Source organism: Cherax quadricarinatus, chromosome 27, assembly GCF_038502225.1.
Source record: "Cherax quadricarinatus isolate ZL_2023a chromosome 27, ASM3850222v1, whole genome shotgun sequence".
Classification (NCBI taxonomy): Eukaryota; Metazoa; Arthropoda; class Malacostraca; order Decapoda; family Parastacidae; genus Cherax; species Cherax quadricarinatus.
Genome location: NC_091318.1, coordinates 28,989,690 through 29,014,108, shown reverse-complemented (window position 1 = coordinate 29,014,108; position 24,419 = coordinate 28,989,690). Strand labels below are relative to the sequence as shown.

General features: G+C 43.7%; 2 protein-coding genes across 8 annotated transcripts in view; one reads left to right on the top strand and one right to left on the bottom strand.

Moving 5' to 3' along the window:
• LOC128691152 (protein O-linked-mannose beta-1,2-N-acetylglucosaminyltransferase 1) overlaps positions 1-23,651 on the bottom strand; it is a 28,618-nt gene extending 4,967 nt beyond the window's left edge. Inside the window, exons 1-3 of one of the 2 annotated variants that reach the window (XM_053779990.2) lie at positions 23,454-23,651; positions 22,429-22,720; positions 18,787-21,834 (exon numbers count right to left, since the gene is read on the bottom strand). In XM_053779990.2, coding sequence (XP_053635965.2) covers positions 20,221-21,834; positions 22,429-22,720; positions 23,454-23,584 — 2,037 coding nt within the window. In that variant the 5' untranslated portion in view covers positions 23,585-23,651 and the 3' untranslated portion in view covers positions 18,787-20,220. Of the gene's footprint in view, positions 1-18,786; positions 21,835-22,428; positions 22,721-23,453 lie in introns of those variants that run through there. The other variant, XR_011392498.1, reaches the window with a different exon arrangement.
• atl (atlastin GTPase) overlaps positions 1-24,419 on the top strand; it is a 124,869-nt gene that overhangs the window by 68,738 nt on the left and 31,712 nt on the right. The gene's annotated exons all lie outside the window — the stretch shown is intronic.

Genomic DNA, 24,419 nt, shown 5'->3' with positions numbered 1-24,419 from the left:
ACCCTGTCAAAAGCCTTACTGAAGTCCATATACACAATATCATATTCATTACCATGATCTACCTCCTCAAATACCTTAGTGAAAAAAGTTAATAAATTCGTAAGGCAGGAACGCCCCTTTGTAAAACCATGCTGAGATTCGTTGATTAATTTATGCTTTTCAAGGTGGCTACGAACTGCCTCGGCAATTATTGATTCCATAAATTTTCCCACTATGGAGGTTAGGCTTATTGGTCTATAGTTCGAAGCTAAGGACCTGTCACCTGTTTTGAAAATAGGTATCACATTTGCCATTTTCCACTTATCTGGCACCATGCCAGTTTGTAGTGATATGTTGAAAAGATTAGCCAAAGGTGTGCTAAGCTCCTCTTTACATTCCTTTAGAACCCTTGCATACAGTTCATCAGGGCCTGGGGATTTGTTAGGTTTTAATTTATCTATTTGCCTAAGGACCATGTCACTTGTGACCCTAATAGTGCACAGTTTATTATCGTCCTGTTCTACATAATTTATCATTACTGGAATATCGCTGGTATCCTCCTGTGTAAAAACTGAGAGGAAGTATGTGTTAAAAATTCTACACATTTCCTTATCACTGTCAGTGAGCTGACCCGAGGAACTTTTGAGTGGGCCTATCTTGTCCCTGATCTTACTTCTGTATACCTGAAAGAATCCTTTTGGGTTAGTCTTCGATTCTCTTGCAACTTTAACCTCATAATCTCTATTTGCTTTTCTAATTCCCTTTTTTATTTCTCTCTTTAACTGAATATATCGATTTCTTAATTGCCCCTCTCCTCTTTTGATTTGCCTATATATGCCTCTCTTTTGACCAATCAGATATTTTAATCTATTGTTCATCCATTTAGGATCATTTTTGTTTGATCTGATTTCCCTATTTGGAACATAATTTGACTGAGCAGCTAGAACTATGCCCTGGAAAGCATCATATCGGCAACCATCACCACCTACCTGACCCCTAGTCAGGTCATTCCAGTTCAGCCCACCTAAGTAATTTTTCAGTCCTATGAAATCAGCCAAGCGAAAGTCAGGGACGGAGACTTGATTGCCATTATTAGGGGAATTCCATGATATGTTAAAACTGAGTGATTTGTGATCACTCTCCCCAAGCTCATCATTAACCTCAAGATTATTAATTAGTGTTTCCCTACTGGCAAGAACCAAGTCAAGGAGGTTATTTCCCCTAGTTGGCTCTGTCACAAACTGTTTTAAAAAACAATCCTGGATCGTATCAAGAAAGTCACCCGACTCTAAATTTCCTGTCAAATTGCTCCAGTCAATCTGTCTATAGTTGAAATCTCCCATTAGCACAACATTTTCGTATGTAGATGCCTTACGAATTTCGTCCCATAGAAGTTTACTGCACTCCCTATCAAGATTTGGGGCCCTGTAAATCACACCCAAAATTAGTTTTTCTCGGCCGTCGAGAAGCTGTAACCAAACAGATTCAGTGGCTGACGCTTCTAATTTAATATCTTGTCTAACACAACAATTTAAATTGTCTCTGACATACATCGCTACTCCACCACCTTTCCTGTTGACCCTGTCAGTGTGGAATAATTTATAGCCTTGTATGTGACATTCAGAGGGCATCTCTCTATCTTTCAGATTGAGCCAGGTCTCTGTTATAGCAATAATATCTATGTTTCCTGCACTTGCAATTAATCTTAGCTCATCTATCTTATTTCTAACACTCCTGCTATTAGTATAGTAAACCTTAAGGGAGCTAGTCCCTTGCTGCCCTCTGCTGTCCCCCTTTGTTTGCTGACCTGTTCTATTGTCTTTATTTATAACTTCATGCTGAATGCCTTTTATACATTTACTGTTTCCAACCCTAGTGTTGCAACCTGCTTGTTTCCCACACACACCCATACCTCTATCTTCCATCAGTTTAAAATCATAGGCATTTCACCAATGGCCTTCTCAATCGAGTCTGCAAGTGCTACCACCCCTGCCCCAGAGAGATGAACCCCATCCCTTGCATACATATCATGTTTGCCATAAAAGTTGTTCCAGTTGTCAATGAATGGGATTGCAAGTTCCTTGCAGTATCTGTCTAGCCAGCAATTTACACCAATTGGAGGAAGAGAAAAATGGATGTTATAAGATATCCAAACACACACACGCACACATATACGCACATTACTTACGCAGGTGTATAGACATACATTGAAGGACGACAGCAGGAGGGTGGGGGTGTTCTGATATTGAAGGTTTCTCGATCCAAAGAACTGGAGCTACCCTTGGATCAGACCCAAAGTAAAATTTCTATAAGTTTAGCGATGCATTGCGAGCGCGCGCGCACACCACACACACACACACACACACACACACACACACACACACACACACACACACACACACACACACACACACACACACACACACACACACACAACAGCATTCCGACATCTTAATAAGGAGTCGTTCAGGACCCTGTACACCGTGTACGTTAGGCCCATATTGGAGTATGCGGCACCAGTTTGGAACCCACACCTAGCCAAGCACGTAAAGAAACTAGAGAAAGTGCAAAGGTTTGCAACAAGACTAGTCCCAGAGCTAAGAGGTATGTCCTACGAGGAGAGGTTAAGGGAAATCAACCTGACGACACTGGAGGACAGGAGAGATAGGGGGGACATGATAACGACATACAAAACACTGAGAGGAATTGACAAGGTGGACAAAGACAGGATGTTCCAGAGATTGGACACAGTAGGAAGTTGAAGACACAGATGAATCACAGGGATATTAGGAAGTATTTCTTCAGCCACAGAGTAGTCAGGAAGTGGAATAGTTTGGGAAGCGATGTAATGGAGGCAGGATCCATACATAGCTTTAAGCAGAGGTATGATAAAGTTCACGGTTCAGGGAGAGTGGCCTAGTAGCGACCAGTGAAGAGGCGGGACCAGGAGCTTGGACTCGACCCCTGCAACCTCAACTAGGTGAGTACAGGGAGCGGACATGCTGTGCGTGCCACTTACCACAATCTTCAACACATCCCTGGAAACTGGGCAACTACCTGAGGTATGGAAGACGGCAAATGTAGTTCCCATTTTTAAAAAAGGAGAGAGAAAAGAGGCACTAAACTATAGACCTGTGTCATTGGCGTGTATAGTATGCAAAGTTATGGAGAAGATTATCAGGAGAGTGGTGGAACACCTGGAACGGAACAAGAGTATAAAATCCAACCAGCACGGATTCATGGAAGGCAAATCCTGTGTCACAGACCTTCTGGAGTTTTATGATAAAGTAACAGAAGTAAGACGAGAGAGAGAGGGGTGGGTTGATTGCATCTTCTTGGACTGCAAGAAGGCCTTTGACACTGTTCCTCACAAGAGATTAGTGCAGAAGCTAGAGGATCAGGCGCGTATAACAGGAAGGGCACTGCAATGGATCAGAGAATGCCTGACAGGGAGGCAACAACGAGTCATGGTACGTAATGATGTATCACAGTGGGCACCTGTGACGAGCGGGGTCCCACAGGGGTCGGTCCTAGGACCAGTGCTATTTTTGGTATATGTAAACGACATGATGAAAGGGTTAGACTCAGAAGTGTCCCTGTTCGCAGATGATGTGAAGTTAATGAGGAGAATTAAATCAGATGAGGACCGGGCAGGACTTCAAAGAGACCTGGACAGACTGGACACCTGGTCCAGCGACTGGCTTCTCGAATTTAATCCCGCCAAATGCAAAGTCATGATGATAGGGGAAGGGCACAGAAGACCGCAGACAGAGTATAGGCTAGGTGGCCAAAGACTGCAAAACCTCGCTTAAGGAGAAAGATCTTGGGGTGAGTATAACACCAATCATGTCTCCGGAAGCACACATCAACCAGATAACTGCTGCAGCATATGGGCGCCTGGCAAACCTGAGAACAGCGTTCCGATACCTTAGTAAGGAATCGTTCAAGACACTGTACACCGTGTACGTCAGGCACATACTGGAGTATGCAGCACCTGTTTGGAACCCGCACTTGATAAAGCATGTCAAGAAACTAGAGAAAGTGCAAAGGTTTGCGACAAGGTTAGTTCCAGAGCTAAGGGGAATGTCCTATGAAGAAAGATTAAGGGAAATCGGCCTGACGACACTGGAGGACAGGAGGGTCAGGGGAGACATGATAGCGACATATAAAATACTGCGTGGAATAGACAAGGTGGACAAAGACAGGATGTTCCAGGGAGGGGACACAGAAACAAGAGGCCACAATTGGAAGTTGAAGACACAGATGAGTCAGAGAGATATTAGGAAGTATTTCTTCAGTCATAGAGTTGTAAGGCAGTGGAATAGCCTAGAAAGTGACGTAGTGGAGGCAGGAACCATACACAGTTTTAAGACGAGGTTTGATAAAGCTCATGGAGCGGGGAGAGAGAGGGCCCAGTAGCAACCGGTGAAGAGGCGGGGCCGGGAGCTAAGACTCGACCCCTGCAACCACAAATAGGTGAGTACACACACACACACACACACACACAATTTCTTCATAATATTGAATTCCTGGATTGGTGTCATTACTCAATAATTGAATTTGTGTAGATGTTGTATAACCTCACGTTACATTTTCTTATTTGTTGTGAGGATATTATAAGTGTGGAGATGTGGACATTGAAGCTGGCATTATATAAGACTGTACAACTGCACAAAGCTTCTCTTTATACACAATCATTATCACCTAAGAATTTGTCCAGCTTGGAAGTAAACATGTTCAGTGTCTCACATCGTTGCTACACTGGTTTTTTTTTTTCATACATCTATTTCTGAACTAGTGTTTACCTCTTCCTTTACTAAAGCTAAACATTTCCTATTTTGTTTGTAAAGACGAGAATAAACATACTTCCTCACACTGTGTATTAGACTGTAGCAGACTACAGCAGTGTAGAATATAATTCTATTTAATAATGTAGCAGACTACAGAAAGGTGAGACTAATACCACCAACGTCAGGAAACCAAATAAACAGGTTTTAACTAAGGTTGGTTAATATTTTTATAGTAATCGGGATTCGCATCTATTTGATAATTTGTACAGGTAGTGATACCTTAATACAGTTAATATCTCCAGTTGTGTCGAGTGTTTAAAATGTAGTCTCTGTGGAGGTAGGTTGACCGCTGGAGGAGTGGCGCTCGCTGCTCAATAAACTCGCCCACTTAGCTAGTATCTGCTGAATTTCCCTTAATTACTGGATTATAACTTGACTGTAAATTATGATGAATGATATCCAAACTATATTACATGCCTAATGGTGGCTGATAATGACTCTGACTTATGTTGTCAAGGACAGTAAATTAGCATCTTTGGCGAACAGACTTAGTAATATCATTAGTTTCAGCTATACTAATTACATCATCGGTAATTTTAATAATAGTATTGATATCATTTGTAGTTAATAGGCGTATGAAATGTAGCGGTAGATGTGAGCAGGTGTGATAGTGGAGTGGATGCTGGTGGTGGAGGCAGAGACGATTGCCTGGCTGATGTTGCTGCACCACAAACTGACTATTGTTTTCTCCCTGGAGACCCATCGTCAACAGTACTTTCATGCTCATGAAGGGTTTATCATATCACCCAAGGAAGTGGAGGCATCATTCCCTTGGATAAAACCTGATCACCTCCCTTTCCTCAGGAAAGAGGGAAATAATCGGGCTTTGCAGCCATTTAGAAAAATACTAACCTCCTGTAATATATGTGTGAATCGTTAAGCGTTTTGCACACTGGTAGGATTGCTGGTTTTATCTTATCTCTCTTATGAATATGTAAGACGGCAGGTAAAACTTACTGATTTTCAGTCTACACTTTACTTTGTTGTGTTTAGGTTCATATTACTGTAAAGTAGAAAGCCAGGTGTGAGAGCTGGCCTCGGGAGGCGATGATCCCTGGAACTATTAACGTTTAACAGATATAGAGAGAGATGGAGGCAAGTGTCAAGTACACTGAAGCCGCGCTCTTGTTTATCACAGACTTCTCACACTGTATTTGCTTTGAGGTGCTGATGTATTGTTTCACTGCTGCTGCTGTATTCCTGCTACTGTACTACGGATGCTGCCTTTGTTACTGGGAACTGCAAGCTGGGGGTCCCAGGTGGAGGCACTAGTGGCTGATAGAGTTCTCTTGTTACTACCACAACTACTAATTTCAGTTTATGGTGCTGTTACTGTTACTATTAATTCTGCTATTAATACTACTGTTATTGCTATTAATTCCATTAATACTGTTACTACGGCTATTACTACTGTTGTTACTAGTGCTATACTATTATATGTACTATACTGTTGTTCTACTGTATTATTATTATTACCTGCCAGAGTCGTTGCCACCGGACAGTGGTCATAGAACTTCTTGTGGCGAAGGAAGCATCAGCACACACAAAAAGCTGTAAGTGGGAAAACTGGAAGATTTGACCCCAGATTACTGCTCTTAGTGAAAGGTAACGAGTATTATACCAGAAGGGAGGTCAGAAAGTACAGTACATAATGATTAATATATTTTCCTAAGAACAGTGAGCTGATTCAACCGAAAACTGTGAAGCTACGAATTGAGATTAGACCTGGAAAAAAAAAATGCGTGGAACTACAGTCAAATTTACTTCAGTACTCCCATGAAATTTCATACAACTCGCCTGGGAAAGTCAACCTTTAAAATGAAGGCCAAGGAAAGTAAATCTGCCTTATTATAATATAGCAACCCTTCCTCGGTGGGAGACGGCCGACTTGTTGAAAAAAAAAACAAACTTAATAGCAATATCAGATATTCTTAATTTTTAAATGGATGTGGACCGGTGAATCACTGGAAGGCTTCGGTTATATGACCAAGAGTTTCAGTGAGAGATCATCATATGATAAGACCTGCGTCAGGAGGCATTTGTCCTTGATGAATCATACCTAACTTGAAAGTAATTTATGTGAGGCATATTATCTGACGGTGTCACAGGAGATGGTAGTACTTGCAAACGCTGTAAGAAAGCGTACACACTGGCCTGGCAACACCATCAATACAGTGTGTATTTGACTGTCACACCCCAAGCCTACACAGCTTGTAGAATAATGAGTAATAAATGGTTATAATAATCTTAATTTTTAAAGGGATGGAGAGGTAAGCCAGCGGAAGGCCTTAGTCAGGTGATCAAAAACTCCAGTTCAGGTCATCATATAAGACCCGCGTCAGGAAATACTTGTACTGTTTCCTGGCAAATCTTACCTAACGTAACCTCTGGAGCACTCAACTGCTGCATCCTACCACTATGAAGTTATACTCAGTGACACCCAGTTATCCTATACTGCTGCCGTCCTCGCCATTCTTCCATCCACTCTTTATACTTCGTCTCTCCTCCCTTCCACTCTTTCCTATACTCTCTTTCTGCACTTATTCTTCATCCTCCCCTTCCCATCCCCTCTCTTGTGTGGAGAAAAGCAAGGAAGTGATGGTAAGAAGTGCTGAAGTGACCTAAATGATTATGAAGGCGAGAGTGGATGTCTGGCCAGGTTTAGTGTGTGTACGCACATAGGTGACTTCCAGTTCCTGGTCCCGTCTCGTGACTTGCAGTAGAATGGTGTAGTTGATTCTTTGTGTGTGTGTGTGTGTGTGTGTGTGTGTGTGTGTGTGTGTGTGTGTGTGTGTGTGTGTATATGTGTGTACTCAACTAATTGTACTCACCTAATTGTGGTTGCAGGGGTCGAGACTCAGCTCCTGGCCCCGCCTCTTCACTGATCGCTACTGGGTCTTCTCTCTGCTTCCTGAGCTTTGTCATACCTCTTCTTAAAACTATATATGGTTCCTGCCTCCACTACTTCACTTGCTAGGCTATTCCACTTGCCTACAACTATATGACTGAAGAAATACTTCCTAACGTCCCTGTGACTCGTCTGAGTCTTCAGCTTCCAGTTGTGACCCCTTGTCCCTGTGTCTCCTCTCTGGAACATCCTATCTCTGTCCACCTTGTCTATTCCCCGCAGTATCTTGTATGTCGTTATCATGTCTCCCCTGACCCTTCTGTCCTCCAGTGTCGTCAGTCCGATTTCCCTCAACCTTTCCTCGTACGACATTCCCTTGAGCTCTGGGACTAGCCTTGTTGCAAACCTTTGTACTTTCTCTAACTTCTTGACGTGCTTGACCAGGAGTGGGTTCCAGACTAGTGCTGCATACTCCAGTATGGGCCTAACATACACAGTGTACAGTGTCTTGAACGATTCCTTATTAAGGTATCGGAACCCTATTCTCAGGTTTGCCAGGCGCCCGTATGCTGCAGCAGTTATTTGGTTGATGTGTGCCTCCGGTGACGTGCTCGTTGTTATGTTGCGTGTGTGTGTGTGTGTGTGTGTGTGTGTGTGTGTGTGTGTGTGTGTGTGTGTGTGTGTACGTGTGTGTACTCACCTGTTTGTGGTTGCAGGGGTCGATTCACAGCTCCTGGTCCCGTCTCTTGGCTGGTCGCTACTAAGTGTGTGTGTGTGTGTTCTAGATACAGAGCAAAGCAACGCTCATGATAACCCATTTGTTTTATCTGCATTGAAACTATGAATGATTTTAGCTTCTACATTGTTTACTTGATGTTTTTAAATATTTATAAAAGTGCTATGTAACAACCCGTGTATAGTTCATTAAGGGGTTGAGATTGCATCAGTTTCCCCTCTTAGTTCATCTGCTAAAGTGTGTGTGTTCACTATGTGCTCCACCGTGGTTGCAGCACCCTGGCTCCTCAGTTACCTTCTTCACTCTACAACATTGACATATACTAGTTTCTCTTTTTATAGGTCGTTTACGTATTATGTGAAGACATACGCAGTGTGGGTTCCAGTTCTTGGTCTCTTAATCGTCGACCGTCTGATGTGAACCAGACTTGTCGTAATTATTTCTGTATCCGTGTATGGAACCTGCTTCTAACTAGATGTGTCATATTTATTTCTGTATCTGTGTATGGAGTCTGCCTCCCGTGTGTGTGTATGTGTATACGTACACGTGCATGCTGAAGCGTGGTGGGATGTGTTTGTGTGAGTGTTGGTGTTTGCCAGCTAATATGTCACTCTCAACCTCTCTACCTATGACCTATTTTTTCCTGGTGTCTGTTCTTCATTTATTCACGTCTTCCCTCTCTCCCTCTCTTTTCTCATTTCCACTTCTAACGCCCTTTTACTCTTTAACTGACAGAGTGCCAGATAAGTGGGAAATGGCAAATGTAATGCCTATTTACAAGGGAGGTGACAGGTCTTCAGCTTCGAACTATAAACCAGTAAGCCTTACCTCCATAGTGGGAAAATTTATGGAATCAATAGTTGCCGAGGCAATTCGTAGCCATCTTGGAAGGCATAAATTGATTGATGAATCTCAGCACGGTTTTACAAAGGGGCGTTCCTGTCTTACGAATTTACTTTCTTCACTAAGGTGTTTGAGGAGGTAGATCATGGTAATGAATATGATATTGTGTATATGGACTTCAGTAAGGCTTTCGATAGAGTTCTACATCAGAGGCTATTCAGGAAACTTAAGGCACACGGAATAGGAGGAGACATTTTTTCCTGGGTAGAGGCATAATTAACAAATAAGCAGCAAAGAGTTTCCATAAATGGGGAGAAATCAGAATGGGGGCACGTCACAAGCGGTGTTCCACAGGGGTCAATGTTGGGTCCCTTGTTTTCACAATTCACATAAACGACATAGATGAGGGAATAAATAGCGACATAAGCAAATTTGCTGATGGCACCAAAATAGGCCGTCCAATTCATTCTAATGAGGACATTAGAGCACCTCAGGATGATTTGAATAAATATGCAGTGGTCGGAAAAGTGGCAGATGCAGTTTAATATAGACAAATGCAAAGTTCTAAATGTTGAACAGGGAAATAACCATGCCACATATAAACTAATTAATGTAGATCTTAATTTTATTGATTTCAAAAAGGATTTAGGAGTTTGGTCAGCAGTAATCTGAAACCAAGACAACAGTGCATAATAAAGCTAACAGAATCCTTGGCTTCATATCAAGAAGTATAAAAGAAGTCCTCAGGTTGTACTTCAACTCTATATATCTTTGGTTAGGCCTCATTTAGATTATGGAGAAGGGTGTATGTTGTAAGAAAAATGGCTGTCGGCAGCGTGAGAGGGGAATGAACACGAATGCGTTCGTTTAGGAAACCTGCATTGGAAACTCTTCAGTCCTTGCACCTTGACCACTTCAAATGAACCTGAAGTATTTGAAGTGATCAAGGTTTTAGGACCGAAAGGTTTTCAACAGGGTGTCCTAAGTGAATGCTTGCGTGTACCTTCCCTCAGAAGGGTCTTATGTAATACAGTCACTGAAAGCTTTGAAAAAAATGGTAATGTAAACCGAACACTGAAAATTGGACGCTGAGCAGAGTTCAGTTCCTGGAATTATTAATTGTCAAGTCAGAAATAGTTGATGACAGACCACTCATTGAATACACAAGACCAAGGTAAACCCCACTTAGTCACTCACGTGAAGAAGAAAGTTCAAGAGCTTACCACTACACTGGTCTCCGAGTTGAGGGTCATGAACTACAAGGAAAGGCTAAGCCCTCTGAGCACGTCATGGGTGGAGCGAAGCAGAGGAGATATGATCACGACGTTCAAGATAGTGGAGGAAAAAAGAGAGAGAGGAGACAATGATTGGAATGATTAAACGGTATATTAAAATGTTTTCTTTTTCGTAAGAGCAATTAACGAGAACGAACCAGTAAATGATGTAGTGGAGGAAGAGTTTTACTTGGATTCCTAAATAGGTACGATTGAATCCATGGGACTGAACGACACAACTGTGAGAACACGCACATGCGAGCAACAACTCAGCCCCTAACATACCTACCTCGGTAAATACGATATCCAGATAAGGAAATGGGGTTATATTCTTGAAAAGTATTTGTTGTAGTCTAATGTTAAAAAGGAAAAAAAATGCTGATTTGTGATTTACTCAGGTTTTTGTGAGATCAGTGGGGAGAGTGTTGTGATGCTTTGTTTTAGATCACAGAGTGGGAGGCAGATGGGTGGGTAGTAATAGTGATGAAAGTAGTAGAGAGCTGCAAGCTGACTCATAACTTTAGGGCGGCTGTGGCTGGGCTGTGATACAACCCAGGCTCTGATGGACACTCCACATCTGATATGCTGTTACTAATTGAATTCTCTCACCCGAGTGAGTTGATGGAAGAGTAAGGGCGAGTTTGCGATTGATGAAAGTCGGAATTGATTAGGCAGTTTATCATAGAGCGCGATGCAGCTTGGAATTATAAAGTTTTACAATTAAAAGTTTGGTGAGGCGTGAAAAGTCAGGCGTAACGTGTGGAAAATGCAGGAAGGATTGCTTCCATATTTGCAAGATGGTAAGTGATTCTTCAGGAGAGCCGGATAGTTTGGCAGCGCCTGTGATGAGTAGTGTTAGTGCAAGAGGCTACTCCATCTGTGATGAGTAGTGTTAGTGCAAGAGGATACCTCATCTCCTGGACAGAGTAAGAACACACTGCTCCCAGGAGAGAAATGTTATACATAAGGCACAGTCAGGTCCCTGGCGTATTAGCGTTCTTCCTGCAAGTTTAAGATGATTACCAGTACGTGCTATAATAGCAGTTTGACAAATTGCTGCCAGGTATTCCTGGATGATCCGAGCTGTGGTGCTGCCAGTGGTCTTCTCAAGTATTTGGATGATGTGATCATTGGTGCTGCCAGTGGTGTTGTCACATATCCTGGATGATCCGAGTTGAGTGCTGCTCCAGCAGTTTTTATTGTTTACATTGTCAACAGTGTTACAAAAGTCAGGGAGCCCCAGCGAGCAGCAGAAGCGGTAGGTTAGGTTAGGTAAGGTTTAGACGTTGAAAACCCAGCTGAGGTAAGCTCAAGTTGACAGTGGTAAGGCTAGAGTAGTGAAGTAATGGTCACTATAATACCTCCTCACTCACTGACATCAATAATAATAATTATCACACTGTAAATTCCCAAGTCTCTCTCCCTGGCCTCCAGACAACTTCCGACAGTCTGACGGGACAGACGGAGCAGCAGTAAGCGCACCGAGGATCGAGCATTCTACCATTCCTTGCACTGAATGACCCACACAAGTTTAGCGCTTCATTCAATACAATTCCTAGAGAGGTGACAGTCAGAAAGGCGGAAGAGGAGATTTATTATTATTATTATTATTATTATTATTATTATTATTATTATTATTATTAAGTGCCCTGCCGTCTGCAGATACCTTTTACCGAACACTTTAAATACCTCCAGCAGGTGTGGAGTGTCTTACACCTTCTAGCAGGTGTGACGTATCTTAATATTTGCATTTCAGTGTCTCCTCACGATGCGGCGACATCACAGTAGTCTACTAACCCAAGTACCAATTTTCTGTTAATCCGGTAGGGAGCAGCAAGTATAAGGAGACTTGTCTAGTCGATGCTTGGTAAGAGGAGTTAAATTCGGGACTAAGATTCATATTAGGAAACTTGCGTATAAGGGATGCCATCCTTTAAGTAACTATTTAGGCACAGGCACACATAAGTACAATTATCATACATGTGTAAATAACCTAGGATAACCAAAAAAAGTTAGTGACTTATTTCCATTGGGAGTCTTCTCTCATTACAGTGTCAAGAGGAGGAGTGTTGATAGTGACGTGTAGGTGGAGTGGTGGTATTAGAATATTGGCAGGGAGGATGGTGGTGGAGGGCTGTGGTGGTAGAGGATTAGCATGGAGTATGGTGGTGGTGGTGGTTGAGGATTTGCATGGGGGATGGTTGCAGTGGTGGAGTTAGGTGGTAGCGGAAGTGAACCATGGAGCGTGACGTGACGTTTACTGTCTCTTGTGTTGATTCTGCCTCTCTTCCTCCTACTGCCTCTCCTTCTCCTGCCTTCCCTTCTTTTCCTTCTAATCTTCCCACTGCTTCTGCCTCTCATTGTCTTGATCCTTCTAACCCTCTCCTGCTCTACTTCCTACTCTTCCTGCTGCTGCTGAAGCTCCTGCTGGTGATGGCGTTGCTTCAAGGTCATCACTGCTTAGTCTTACCATCCCTGCTGGACATACCTCTAAGCTGTTGACGTGTAGAGAGAAGCATTCTTATCTCCGTCATGTCACTCATTCATGCCAGGGTTTTACCTTTTATGTACAAGAAAATTACAATATACTCTACCCATTAACATACAAGGTATATGCTAGTTGGCGTTTTATGTAGGTGTTTATACAAGGAAGCTGTTAAACCATTATTGACGTGTAGTTGTTTTGTACAGGTCTTTATACAAGGAAGCTGTTAAACCATTGTTGACGTGAAGTTGTTTTATGTATGTGTTTATACAAGAAACCTGTTAAACCACTGTTGACGTGTAGTTGTTTTGTACAGGTGTTTATACAAAGAAGTTGTTAAACCATTGTTGACGTGTAGTTGTTTTATGAAGGTGTTTATACAAGGAAGCTGTTAAACCATTGTAGTCAGATCACAAAGATATTCCTGGCTATAGTGTATAGTGTGTTTCACGTTACACGGGAAAACCCTCGTTCATCGCCGCCCTCGTGGGAAACTCAACTTTTTTTTGCGTGGAGTCACTGGGAGTGCTGTGTTCCTAGAATTCTTTGTCACTCGTCAACATAGCGGACAATGAGGGTCATGTGGAGTTTTTAAGAGGACACTAAGACCTGAAACAGGTAGCAGATCAGGCAGGTTGTGGTCTTGGCTTCATAGGCCTACGGGTTGCTGGCAGCAACAGTTCGCGTTTCCAGGTAGTCAGAATCTGCTGTGTAAAGAGCGAATGTCTTGGAAAAATAGACAAATGCAGTATAATGCGATCCTTTATTGATATTTGTGTGTATTTTCCATGGTGTCGGTATTTTATACCATTTATCTCTAGGGAATGTGTAGGCGTACACGAGAGTAGAGGAAACTCAACCTCTGAAGCACTTTATTCAGCAAACAGATTCTGTCAACATCAATGGCCCTGGACCGAGCTGCGGGAGTAAACAAAACACTGGATATCTATCAAAGGTATAGATCTTACAAGACAGAAAGTGATGACAGTATTTTAGCCACTGAGAAGTTTAAGAACCAGACTCCTGTAGTCTACTTTCTCTCACAGTGGACGGAAGATGGAGCCTTCACCACTCATGCAGGTTTATCGCTTCACATAAATATAATAATCATGTAGAAAGCTGTTCCTTAAGTCTTTAAAATAAAGGTTGGGCGACAAAATTAATGCCTAACTACTTTCTCAAATGGATTTGAAAATACGAACAAGATATGACACGCACCGTGATGGGTTCTTTTTTTTTTTTTAAGTGTACCCGGAGAGAGTTGCGGCCGTTATAGCCCCGCTGCTGCACGGTGGCAGTGCTTACCAACTTACAAATGGTGATTAAACACCCACAAGTATGCAAGCGAGATACACATGTGGCATTAGGACATTGAGATGTTTCGCCCTCCAGGGTCGAGTCAATGCTGCCATGGGTTATGGGCGGAGTTTAGGTTACAATTGTTCTGCTTAGGTGGAATGCGTTTTGCCCGGTGGTATAGCAATGAGAGCAGCTTCCAGACCAAGCCTGGTTGATGACCTCATCAGTTAGGCTCTTGATGCTCGTTGTATAGAAATCTGGCGTAGAAACCAAACTTTGCTCCTCTGTCACTTTGAAAAGACTTTATGTTGACCTCTCTCGCTGCCATGTTTTTGCTCTTATTACTGCTACCACAACTGCTGTTTCTTGTAGCACTTGCCGCTGCTCCAGCCAGCCAGCCAACCAGCTATTTCCTATTTGTAATTACAGTAGCAGAGCTATGCTCGTGGTTTCCCGTCTTGAGTGTTTAGCTCGTCATAAAATTTTAATAGTTTCTAATGGTTGCGCCGCTTAGTTTAACATGCAACTGTTTATAAAGAAAGGTTTTCTAGTACCTTATCGGCACCTATTCTTTTTATCACTTTACACTTGTATATTTTTGTCTTAGTGCCAAGGATGAAGTCGAGTGGCATCGAGTACTACTCGACTAGATATAAAGGCTTTCTGCCCCACGAAATGAAGTACAGAGCGAAATGTTGTCACAAGAAAAGCCTGTTTCTTTTCTTTAAGTACACTTGTAGTTAGGCCTTGTTGCATGTAAAGATTTTCTGCAGCCGTAGCTACCAACACCAACTGGATGCTTCCTCCTCAGACTTACAGAAACTCTTCTCTTAGCATCTGTCTGATATTGTTTCATCTCGACGGAGGTAGTGGTAGGAGGGCAATCAGTATTTGTGTTGATAGTAATTAGTGTGATTATTATTATTATTATTCATAAAGTTTCTATTACTGGTTTGGGTGTTCCTTCTGTATTGACTCATTCTGGCATGATTGGTGGGACATACACTGAGCTGCCAGCCTCAGTCACTACTATTGAACGTAAGCAAGAATACACAAAAAACAACGTAAAAACTAAACAAGGTTGATAAAATATTTTTACAGTATTTTTTTCATAAACAATGGTTAAAGGCTGTTTTTTATTAATGTTCAGCTGTTGATAATGTCACTGCCGCTTCTGGCTATGTATTACACTGAGAGGGGTATGTCTCTGTATACACCTAGAGTTTACTTTAATCATTATTTAGGTGTTTTCATTACTAACGTCATGGCATCTGGCATTTGCTGTATTTCATCATATTTACTATCCTAGCACAGTCCACTGCTTTTATTCTGTTTATGTGCATTTATTGAGGTGTTTATGTTTATGCTGCTTCGTCATATATATCTAGCCGTCTTTTGTTATTTGGTACAGATTAGTATACGACAGCCACAGACACTGTGGAACCTTAGAAATCACTGTATCAAACATTGGTGCTATATGACTTCAGCTGAACATCAGCAGATGTCAGAAATATTGCTGGAAGACAAGAAACATTTTCGGGGAGAAATTGGACTATATATCTAGCCTTCGATGGCTGTGTCTACCGGCGAGCCACTAGCAGCAATAACCTGGCTGACTATCTAGTCAGTGAGGGTTGAAACACCCGCGAAACCGGTCACAGGCACATTATGTTCAGTGATAGGCGTTACTGGTGCGTAATCAGTGAGGTTACTAGGTGTGTGGGGTATCATGTACATCCAGTTGCTTCCTTTTTACAAGGACCATTCCTTCTCCCCTCCGTCTTCCGTCTGTGTGGTAGTACTAGGTTTGGTTTAGAAAAACACGTAAGCAAACACTAGGACACGTTAGAAAATGTTTCGGTCCAGGGACCTTGATCACTTCTAACATACAGAGGTTGAAAGACATATATAGGCGGAGAGTGAGGTGTGAGTGACGTGTGGTGACCTTAGAAATGCCGGTGACGAGGTTTATGCCGGTCATTAGGGTACTTGGTTGCTGTTATCACCTCTCTTATCTTGGTCTTCCTGAGTATCAAGAGAAGGTGTACTTGTAATCTCTCTTCTTGAAGATCCTGTTCATGAGTTTCTTTAAGCACTGTATAAGAACTACCATCATTGTTTAAACTCTCTCATCATTGTATAACGCTACCATCACTGTATACTTTTCTTTCACTGATTATTAATATCTTGCGCATGTATGAACAATTCCTCCATGTATAAGTTTTACATAATAAATGTGTTCATGTAGAATGCAGCTGTAGTTGCACTCAGCAGTAATTTATGGCTCTTGTACCTTCCATTAATTTATTTATTTATTGTTAAATTTACATTACACATTTTTTGGCAAAACTATTTTTTCTTCATAAGCAAAGATCGCAAGCACTGCATAAAACCCTGAAGGAATGTACTTTGATGCCGGTGAAGGGTTCTTGATCCAAGGAAGTGGATCTATCTTCTTCCGTCTGATGAACATACAAGATGACATGTTAAACCTTCTATTAGCATTCATTGTATATTTATTTGTGTTTTTCTGTGTCTCAGTAATTGCCTCTTCGATGTTTCCCTTCCATTATAGAAGTGTTGATCAGTAGTGTGGTCGCTGGGCGATGATTCTCACAGCTACACAAGAGATGTAACACACATTCACGTCATTTAAGCTTAGTTTCTCTTTGTGGTGAACAGTCTGTGGGTGGTAGTTGAGGTGTTGTGTTGGGGTGATGTAGGTGCTGTCTGGGTGGTGATGGTGTGTTGGAGTGATGTACGTGCTCTCTGGGTGGTGATGGTGTGTTGGAGTGATGTACGTGCTCTCTGGGTGGTGATGGTGTGTTGGAGTGATGTACGTGCTCTCTGGGTGGTGATGGTGTGTTGGAGTGATGTACGTGCTCTCTGGGTGGTGATGGTGTGTTGGAGTGATGTACGTGCTCTCTGGGTGGTGATGGTGTGTTGGAGTGATGTACGTCCTCTCTGGGTGGTGATGGTGTGTTGGAGTGATGTACGTGCTCTCTGGGTGGTGATGGTGTGTTGGAGTGAGGCAGGTGCTCTCTGGGTGGTGGTGTGTTGAGGTGATGTAGGTGCTCTCTGGGTGGTGATGGTGTGTTGGAGTGAGGCAGGTGCTCTCTGGGTGGTGGTGTGTTGGGGTGATGTAGGTGCTCTCTGGGGGGTGGTGGTGTGTTGGAGTGAGGCAGGTGCTCTCTGGGTGGTGGTGTGTTGAGGTGATGTAGGTGCTCTCTGGGTGGTGGTGGTGTGTTGGAGTGAGGCAGGTGCTGTCTGGGTGGTGTGTTGGGGTGATGTAGGTGCTCTCTGGATGGTGTGTTGGGGTGATGTAGGTGCTCTCTGGATGGTGTGTTGGGGTGATGTACGTGCTCTCTGGGTGGTAGTGGTGTGTTGGAGTGAGGCAGGTGCTCTCTGGGTGGTGGTATGTTGAGATGACGCAGGTGCTTTTTGGGTGGTGGTGTGTTGGGGTGATGTAGGTGCTCTCTGGGTGGTGGTGGTGGTGTGTTGGAGTGAGGCAGGTGCTCTCTGGGTGGTGGTGTGTTGGGGTGAGGCAGGTGCTCTCTGGGTGGTGGTGTGTTGGGGTGAGGCAGGTGCTCCCTGGGTGGTGTTGGGGTGATGCAGGTGCTCTTTGGGTGGTGTTGGGGTGATGCAAGTGCTCTCTGGGTGGTGTTGGGGTGATGCAAGTGCTCTCTGGGTGGTGTTGGGGTGATGCAAGTGCTCTCTGGGTGGTGTTGGGGTGATGCAAGTGCTCTCTGGGTGGTGTTGGGGTGATGCAAGTGCTCTCTGGGTGGTGTTGGGGTGATGCAGGTGCTCAGTCATGTAACAGGAACCACGTATTAATGGTTTTTTTCCTTGGCGGTATTATCATTCTTCTCACTGTTATTGTCTCTTATTTTCTTGCAGTGTTGTGACCTGGTTCCACCTCATTCTTACTGCCAGGCACGTAGCAAGAACACTATTTTAGGCCTGCTGGTCGATGCCAGACCTTAATCACAACCAACCATTTTAATTTATCTAACCTATTTTTCGTCATTAAGGTTGCCCGGCAGGCTGCTGCGTTCATATACAACACCTCCAACCTATATTTACCAGTACCATCATTAAATATAAATTTGTCCAGTTTGAGTCTCTTCGTACAAGTTTTACCGAGATTGTCTCACGTGTGGTAGTTAACATTTTGCCATAGGCACTTTGTGTGTGTGTGTGTGTTTGTGTTTGTGTTTGTGTGGCTGCCACGATAATAATGTGATCTTCATAAGAACTGACTGGTCTTATGATGTGGATTGATTTTGTCACTCTTCTCAGTATATTTTAAGCTAATTTTTCAGCTATTTCTCTCAATATTTAACACACACCCCGTCTTGTTACACCACTTAAGAGTGTACGTAGATTGTTTTCAGATTTACCTGTCATATTAAATGTTTATGATTATTACTCTTATTATTATTATAATCATGGAGCGCTAAACCCGTAGGATTATACAGCGCCTGTTGGGGGGAGGGATGGAAGGCATTCAGGCTCAATTCAGGGAACTGGAGCACAGATCCAATTCCCTAGATCAAGAGCCCCTCACCAGCGTCATCGGCGACATATTTATGAGATTAGGCAAAAACTAAAACTCCTGACAAACTGCATAATATTTAAGCGTTAGTCTCTCACTAATATGAGAGGAAGGTAGTACTTCCCTGGATGGTCGCTGTTTACCACCTTACTACCTGCTGTGTGGGAACGAAGACACTGCTAGCATAGAATCCTTTATAATACGCGTCGCTCAAGGATGGATTTTATTCCCACTTGTCGGCTTTTGTCATTATATACCTATCTGGTGTATGTATGTATGTATGTATGCATGTATGTATGCATGTATGTATGCGAGTTTCACACTCGTGAGCTAACAGTAACACTGTCTTGGACGGTTATCTATCGACCTACTATCTGTTTGAGCTACGTTGACCTACGGTGACCTAAACTAGGCAGTATCTCAACATAGCTTTTTACTGCGTTGTTTTGTTGCTCGACAAAGAGTGGTATACTCTGAAATTTATTTTACCTTGAGACCTAATTGCTTACCTTGACGCTCGTGATTACCTACTTGTAGCTGCAGGAAGAGACTTATGCTGCTGGTGGCCCGTCTTCAGTGTTTAGTTTTTCATAATTTATAAAGTTAACTTAGTTTGGTTGTGATAAGATTTTATAATGTCCTGAGGTGACGAGGTTCAGTTAGAGGTCGTTGGTTTGCTCCCACCAACACTTCTTACACCACTTAACCCCTAATGTATGGATATAGATACATTGTGTGTGTAATTTATACAGAATTATTTAAAAGGTTTTGGTAAATTTTGTCTCAAAATCATTATTATGCAGGAATTCACCTTCATTTTAGCTATGATAGATGTGATAATAATATAATTGTAAATCATTTCAGTATATATAGGTGGAAAAAAGTAAAACTCATGTTGTGCGCTAAACCCACGTGGCTTATTCAGCTCAGGACGTGGAGGAGGCTTGATCCAACGTCTGCTCAGTAGAAGTTGGAATAAGAGTAACTTAACAACTGCAGATATTTTACTCACAGTGGCTTTATAAATTGTGACTTATAATCAGAGTACACATCTGTTTTTGTATGTGTGTTGGTGCTGTGGTGGCGTGTACTTGTAGAAGATTGAAGTCGCCACAATTTGAGTGGTCTTTTATGTTGTAGTCTTGATCGGTGTGGTGCTGACTTGCTACCACCGCCCTGTGATCTCTCCGTGTTGTCAATGTTTTATACATTATACTGTCACTCTGTGAGGTTTTAAACTCGTGTGGCTCATCACAAATAGTGGCGGAGTCTCGATTCTCCGTCTGGCAATCTCCAGACGCGCTCTGTAACTGCTGGGAAGGGACCATGACTTGCCATGAAGAGTTGCTTGTTACCGCTGATGTAGTTGTGATAGGTAATTCATAACCTTAAGTTCAGTAAGATCGGCGTTGGCTATAGTGAGAGGATTCTTGTTCAGTATGCGCTCTGCCAGTGCCTCTCTCTCAGCGCGGTTGAGTGCCGCCCTGGACCACACGGGCACGTGAGGTGGGCGAAGATGGGCGTACGGGGAGTAAGGTACGCCCACGAGGTAGATGGTGGTAGTGGGGGAGAGTTGAAGAATTCTGACCCCCTGGTGGAGACCCATGTGGGAGAAGCCCCAGGCTCCCAGACAGTGTGCCACTGGGAAGTAGTCTTGTATGTCGGGGGAACCATCGACCTTCTTGGTCATGTTGAGGTAGATGACGTAGGTGGTAGGTTGGGGGGGCGTGGGCAGGAGGCTGCTGCATGGGTTGTGCTGGAAGATGGGGGTGGCAGCCATAATGCTGGCAGCTAGTTTCTTCCTCCAGTGTGGCAGCTGCACCTCCTTTACCCCTTCCAACACTACCTCGCTGTCTTCCACCACTGGGTTGAGCAGGAAGAACATCTCAGCGATCCATGGCACTGTGTTGACGCCCATCCCGAAGTGTCTAGTACGACTCACGTCTGGGAAGATGCACTCTCGGCCGCCAGCCACGTTCTTGTAGAGCCAGTAGTCGTACTGCAGTGACCCCGTGGCTAGTTCCGGCCTCCGCCACGCTCTCAGCGCTTCGCGCACGAAATCTAGCGTGATGGCGTAGCCCCAAGACACCTGGTTCTCGCCGCGATATATTCTGCTAGCGTGGTGGGATAAGTCCTTGGTGCTGCCGTAGGCGTTGACGCAGTAAAGTGTGGGGTCAGCCTGCAGTAGCCACAGCGTCTGGCTCATATAAGAGAAGAAGTCTGGCGAGACTTGTACATCTTCCTCGATAACGATGGCAGCCCAGGCGTCGGGAAAGGTGGCGGCTAGCAGCTGGAAGACGCCTCCATAATACCTGAAGAGGTGCTCGTTGTGCTGCTGCGGGAGGGGGAGTGTGGTGAAGGTGACGTTCAGTAAACGCAGCAGCTGTATGGTGGCGGGTGGTGCGTCACCCACTACCACCATAATGTTGTTGTGTTGTGCCCCCGGAGCGGCCAGCAGGGCGGTGAGGCTGTAGTAGAGGTACTGGTACCTCTGACCTGCCGTCATCACCACTGGCACCCCCGCCAGGGCGCTCTGCTGTGTTACCGGCGGCGGGGAGGGCCAGGGAAGCGGGTCTGGGGAGAACTCGTCACAAAGGCCTCCCATGGCACCGTGAGTGTCACAGTAGTGCCAGCGGTGAGCCTCCAGGCTACTAGTCTGAGTGTTAGGTGGTGGGAGGTGTGAGAGGGGAAGGATGGTGTGAGTGTGGTGGGGGGCAGTGCCCCTGAGCACAGCCGTCTCTGAGAAAGTTCTTCCACCCTTGATGAAGGTCCACGTCCAGTGTGTCGCTGGTGTCAGGTGGTGAGCCAGCAGGGAACCCAGCTGTGTCAGGTGGTGGGCGGCATAACGTACACCCACAGTGCCACCCACTGCCACACTCATCACTACCACCCGCCCTGCTGACACTCTCTCCAGGTGCCACTCTAGATCCATATAGTGAGCCCAGTACTCCTCCAGCGGGAACACCTGCAAACATCACACACGCTCACACATCTTAACACCTGCCACCCTCCACACACTGTGACAGCCTTTTGTGTATCTAAACCCCCACGTGCTTTGATGCTGGTGAAGGGCTCTTGATCCAAGGAAGTTAATGTCCCCTTTCCTTGGATCGAACATGATTACCTGCCGTTTTCCAGGTGTTGTGAATCTGCTGTGGGTTTGCTCTTCTCTGTGATCATACTAATTATCATTCATCTCCAACCTCTGTAACTTTCAACGTCCGTCTCTCTCCTCTCATCAGAGAAGATATCTGCACTAGTTCCAGGTTATCTAATTTAAGGTTTAATCAGGTTCGATGCAAGGAAGGGGAAGGACACTCCAATTCTTTGAATCAAAAGCCCTTGTCCAGCATAAAGGCGATGTGGACGAGACATACTAGTATCGCTGTACACGGAAAACTGAACTCGAACCATACCACGGGCGGGGATAGAACCCGCGATCAATCTCAAAACTCCATATATATATTTCTAATATTTGTTTTATATTTTTCTTTAGAGTATCTCTATAAACATTGTATACATTTTTTCATTACACTAATGTATCATTATTGTTGCTCACCTTGTGGAAGATGAGTGAAGATGTCCTTTGGTGGAGGATGGAGAGGGTAATGCCCTGCTGGGTGGTCGTGGAGGTGGATGAGTGAGTACGGGCATCACCATGTAGTAAGGTGAACCCCAAGGTGAATAGTGGAGCATTGTTGCAGGTGACCTGCTGGTGGTGGTTTTCATTATGACGCCGGTGTTGCTGATAGAGGCAGCCATCAAGCGTGAAGCCCCAGCCTTCCAGTCCTGACCACACCAACACACTGATGGTCGTCTCTGTGTTGTTACTGCTGGTGCTCGCCTTCTTGCTGCCAAAGTAAATATTTCGTTACTGCACTCTACAAATCACAACTGGAACTCGCATACATGCGCCACTCAGAAACTCGTAGGCTGAGTTGCCAAATTTAATTAAAGCCATCACGTATTTACACGGGAATACAAAAAATCTTGGCAGATATTGGTAGAATAGTGCACTGGATCCAAGAGGAGGGAATAAGTCATTAACTACACTGGAATCTTTAAGAAAAACTATGACAAATTAGAGAGGACACCATCAGCATAACTGTTCCTGTAACTTTGAAGAAGTAATAGTAAATACGCTCCGCAAATGAGACTCAACATCATTTGCAGCGGCGTCTGTATATGCAGAACAATTCTTTACATTCCACACACTTAAGCAAGACAGTGCCCCGTGCCACATGTCACAACAGGTCAAGAAATGGTTGCAAGAGAACAATCTCACTGTTTTCCAAGAGCCAGGATTCAGCTCTGACCTGAATCCCATCGACAATGATTTGATTAAAAAAATTGACTTCGACTTAAAAAAAAACTTTGATTCTGTACCTAACCTCCTGAAATTAGTAAATAAATGGAAATATGACTAATTATAAAAAAAAAGTAGGGGAGATAGGCCCAATATGCATGTGTTTGGATGTACACACTAGCGGACACAAGCTTGGATATTTGCTATCAGGCAGACATTTTTATTTTAAGCTTTTGAATACCATACTTAAATTTGAACTTGACTTCTAAGCAACATACGTAGTGTGGTGGTGGTGAGAGAGTAGTGGTTCATAGCTGTAGTTACCACGGTGGTGAGGGTAGCTAGGATGTGTTGCCACCAGCATCACCACAAGGAGTGTTGGAAGCCAGCATGGAGCACACAGTGTCATGATTGGTTACTGGTGGATCACAGGTTGTTTCCACCCACTGTCTCCCCTACCTTTTGTAAGCTCACCACGCGCTCTCTTTTCTCTCTTCTTCAAATATAGTCAACTTGACGCTGATGTGATACTGATAAGATGTATTGAAATGTTAAAACAGTTTGATGTTTGAACAGTGGTGGTTCATTTGGCTTCTTGAATTGTGGTTCACTTGGATTCTTGTATTGTGGTTCACTTAGATTCTTGTTTTGTGGTTCACTTGGATTCTTGTTTTGTGGTTCACTTGGATTCTTGTATTGTGGTTCACTTGGATTCTTGTATTGTGGTTCACTTGGATTCTTGTTTTGTGGTTCACTTGGATTCTTGTATTGTGGTTTTCACTTGGATTCTTGTATTGTGGTTCACTTGGATTCTTGTATTGTGGTTCACTTGGATTCTTGTATTGTGGTTCACTTGGATTCTTGTTTTGTGGTTCACTTGGATTCTTGTATTGTCGTTCACTTGGATTCTTGTATTGTCGTTCACTTGGATTCTTGTATTGTCGTTCACTTGGATTCTTGTATTGTCGTTCACTTGGATTCATGTACTGTGGCTGGTTTCACTAGCCACAGTATATGTATGTTAAAAGTACTCATATATTAACGCAGTAGTAGTGCTTTATAGTATTTGATATCCCTGCGCTTCCTTGCTAGTGAGTTACAGAAGTGTGTGAATGTGTCGGAGGCTGGGGCACTATTAAGGAACTACCGAGTAATATAAGCAGACCCAGGGGCTCACTGCAGGCTGGGTTTCTCTCATCGCTTTTCCTCTCCTGAGTATTTTAAAGACTGATGTTTCTCGCCAG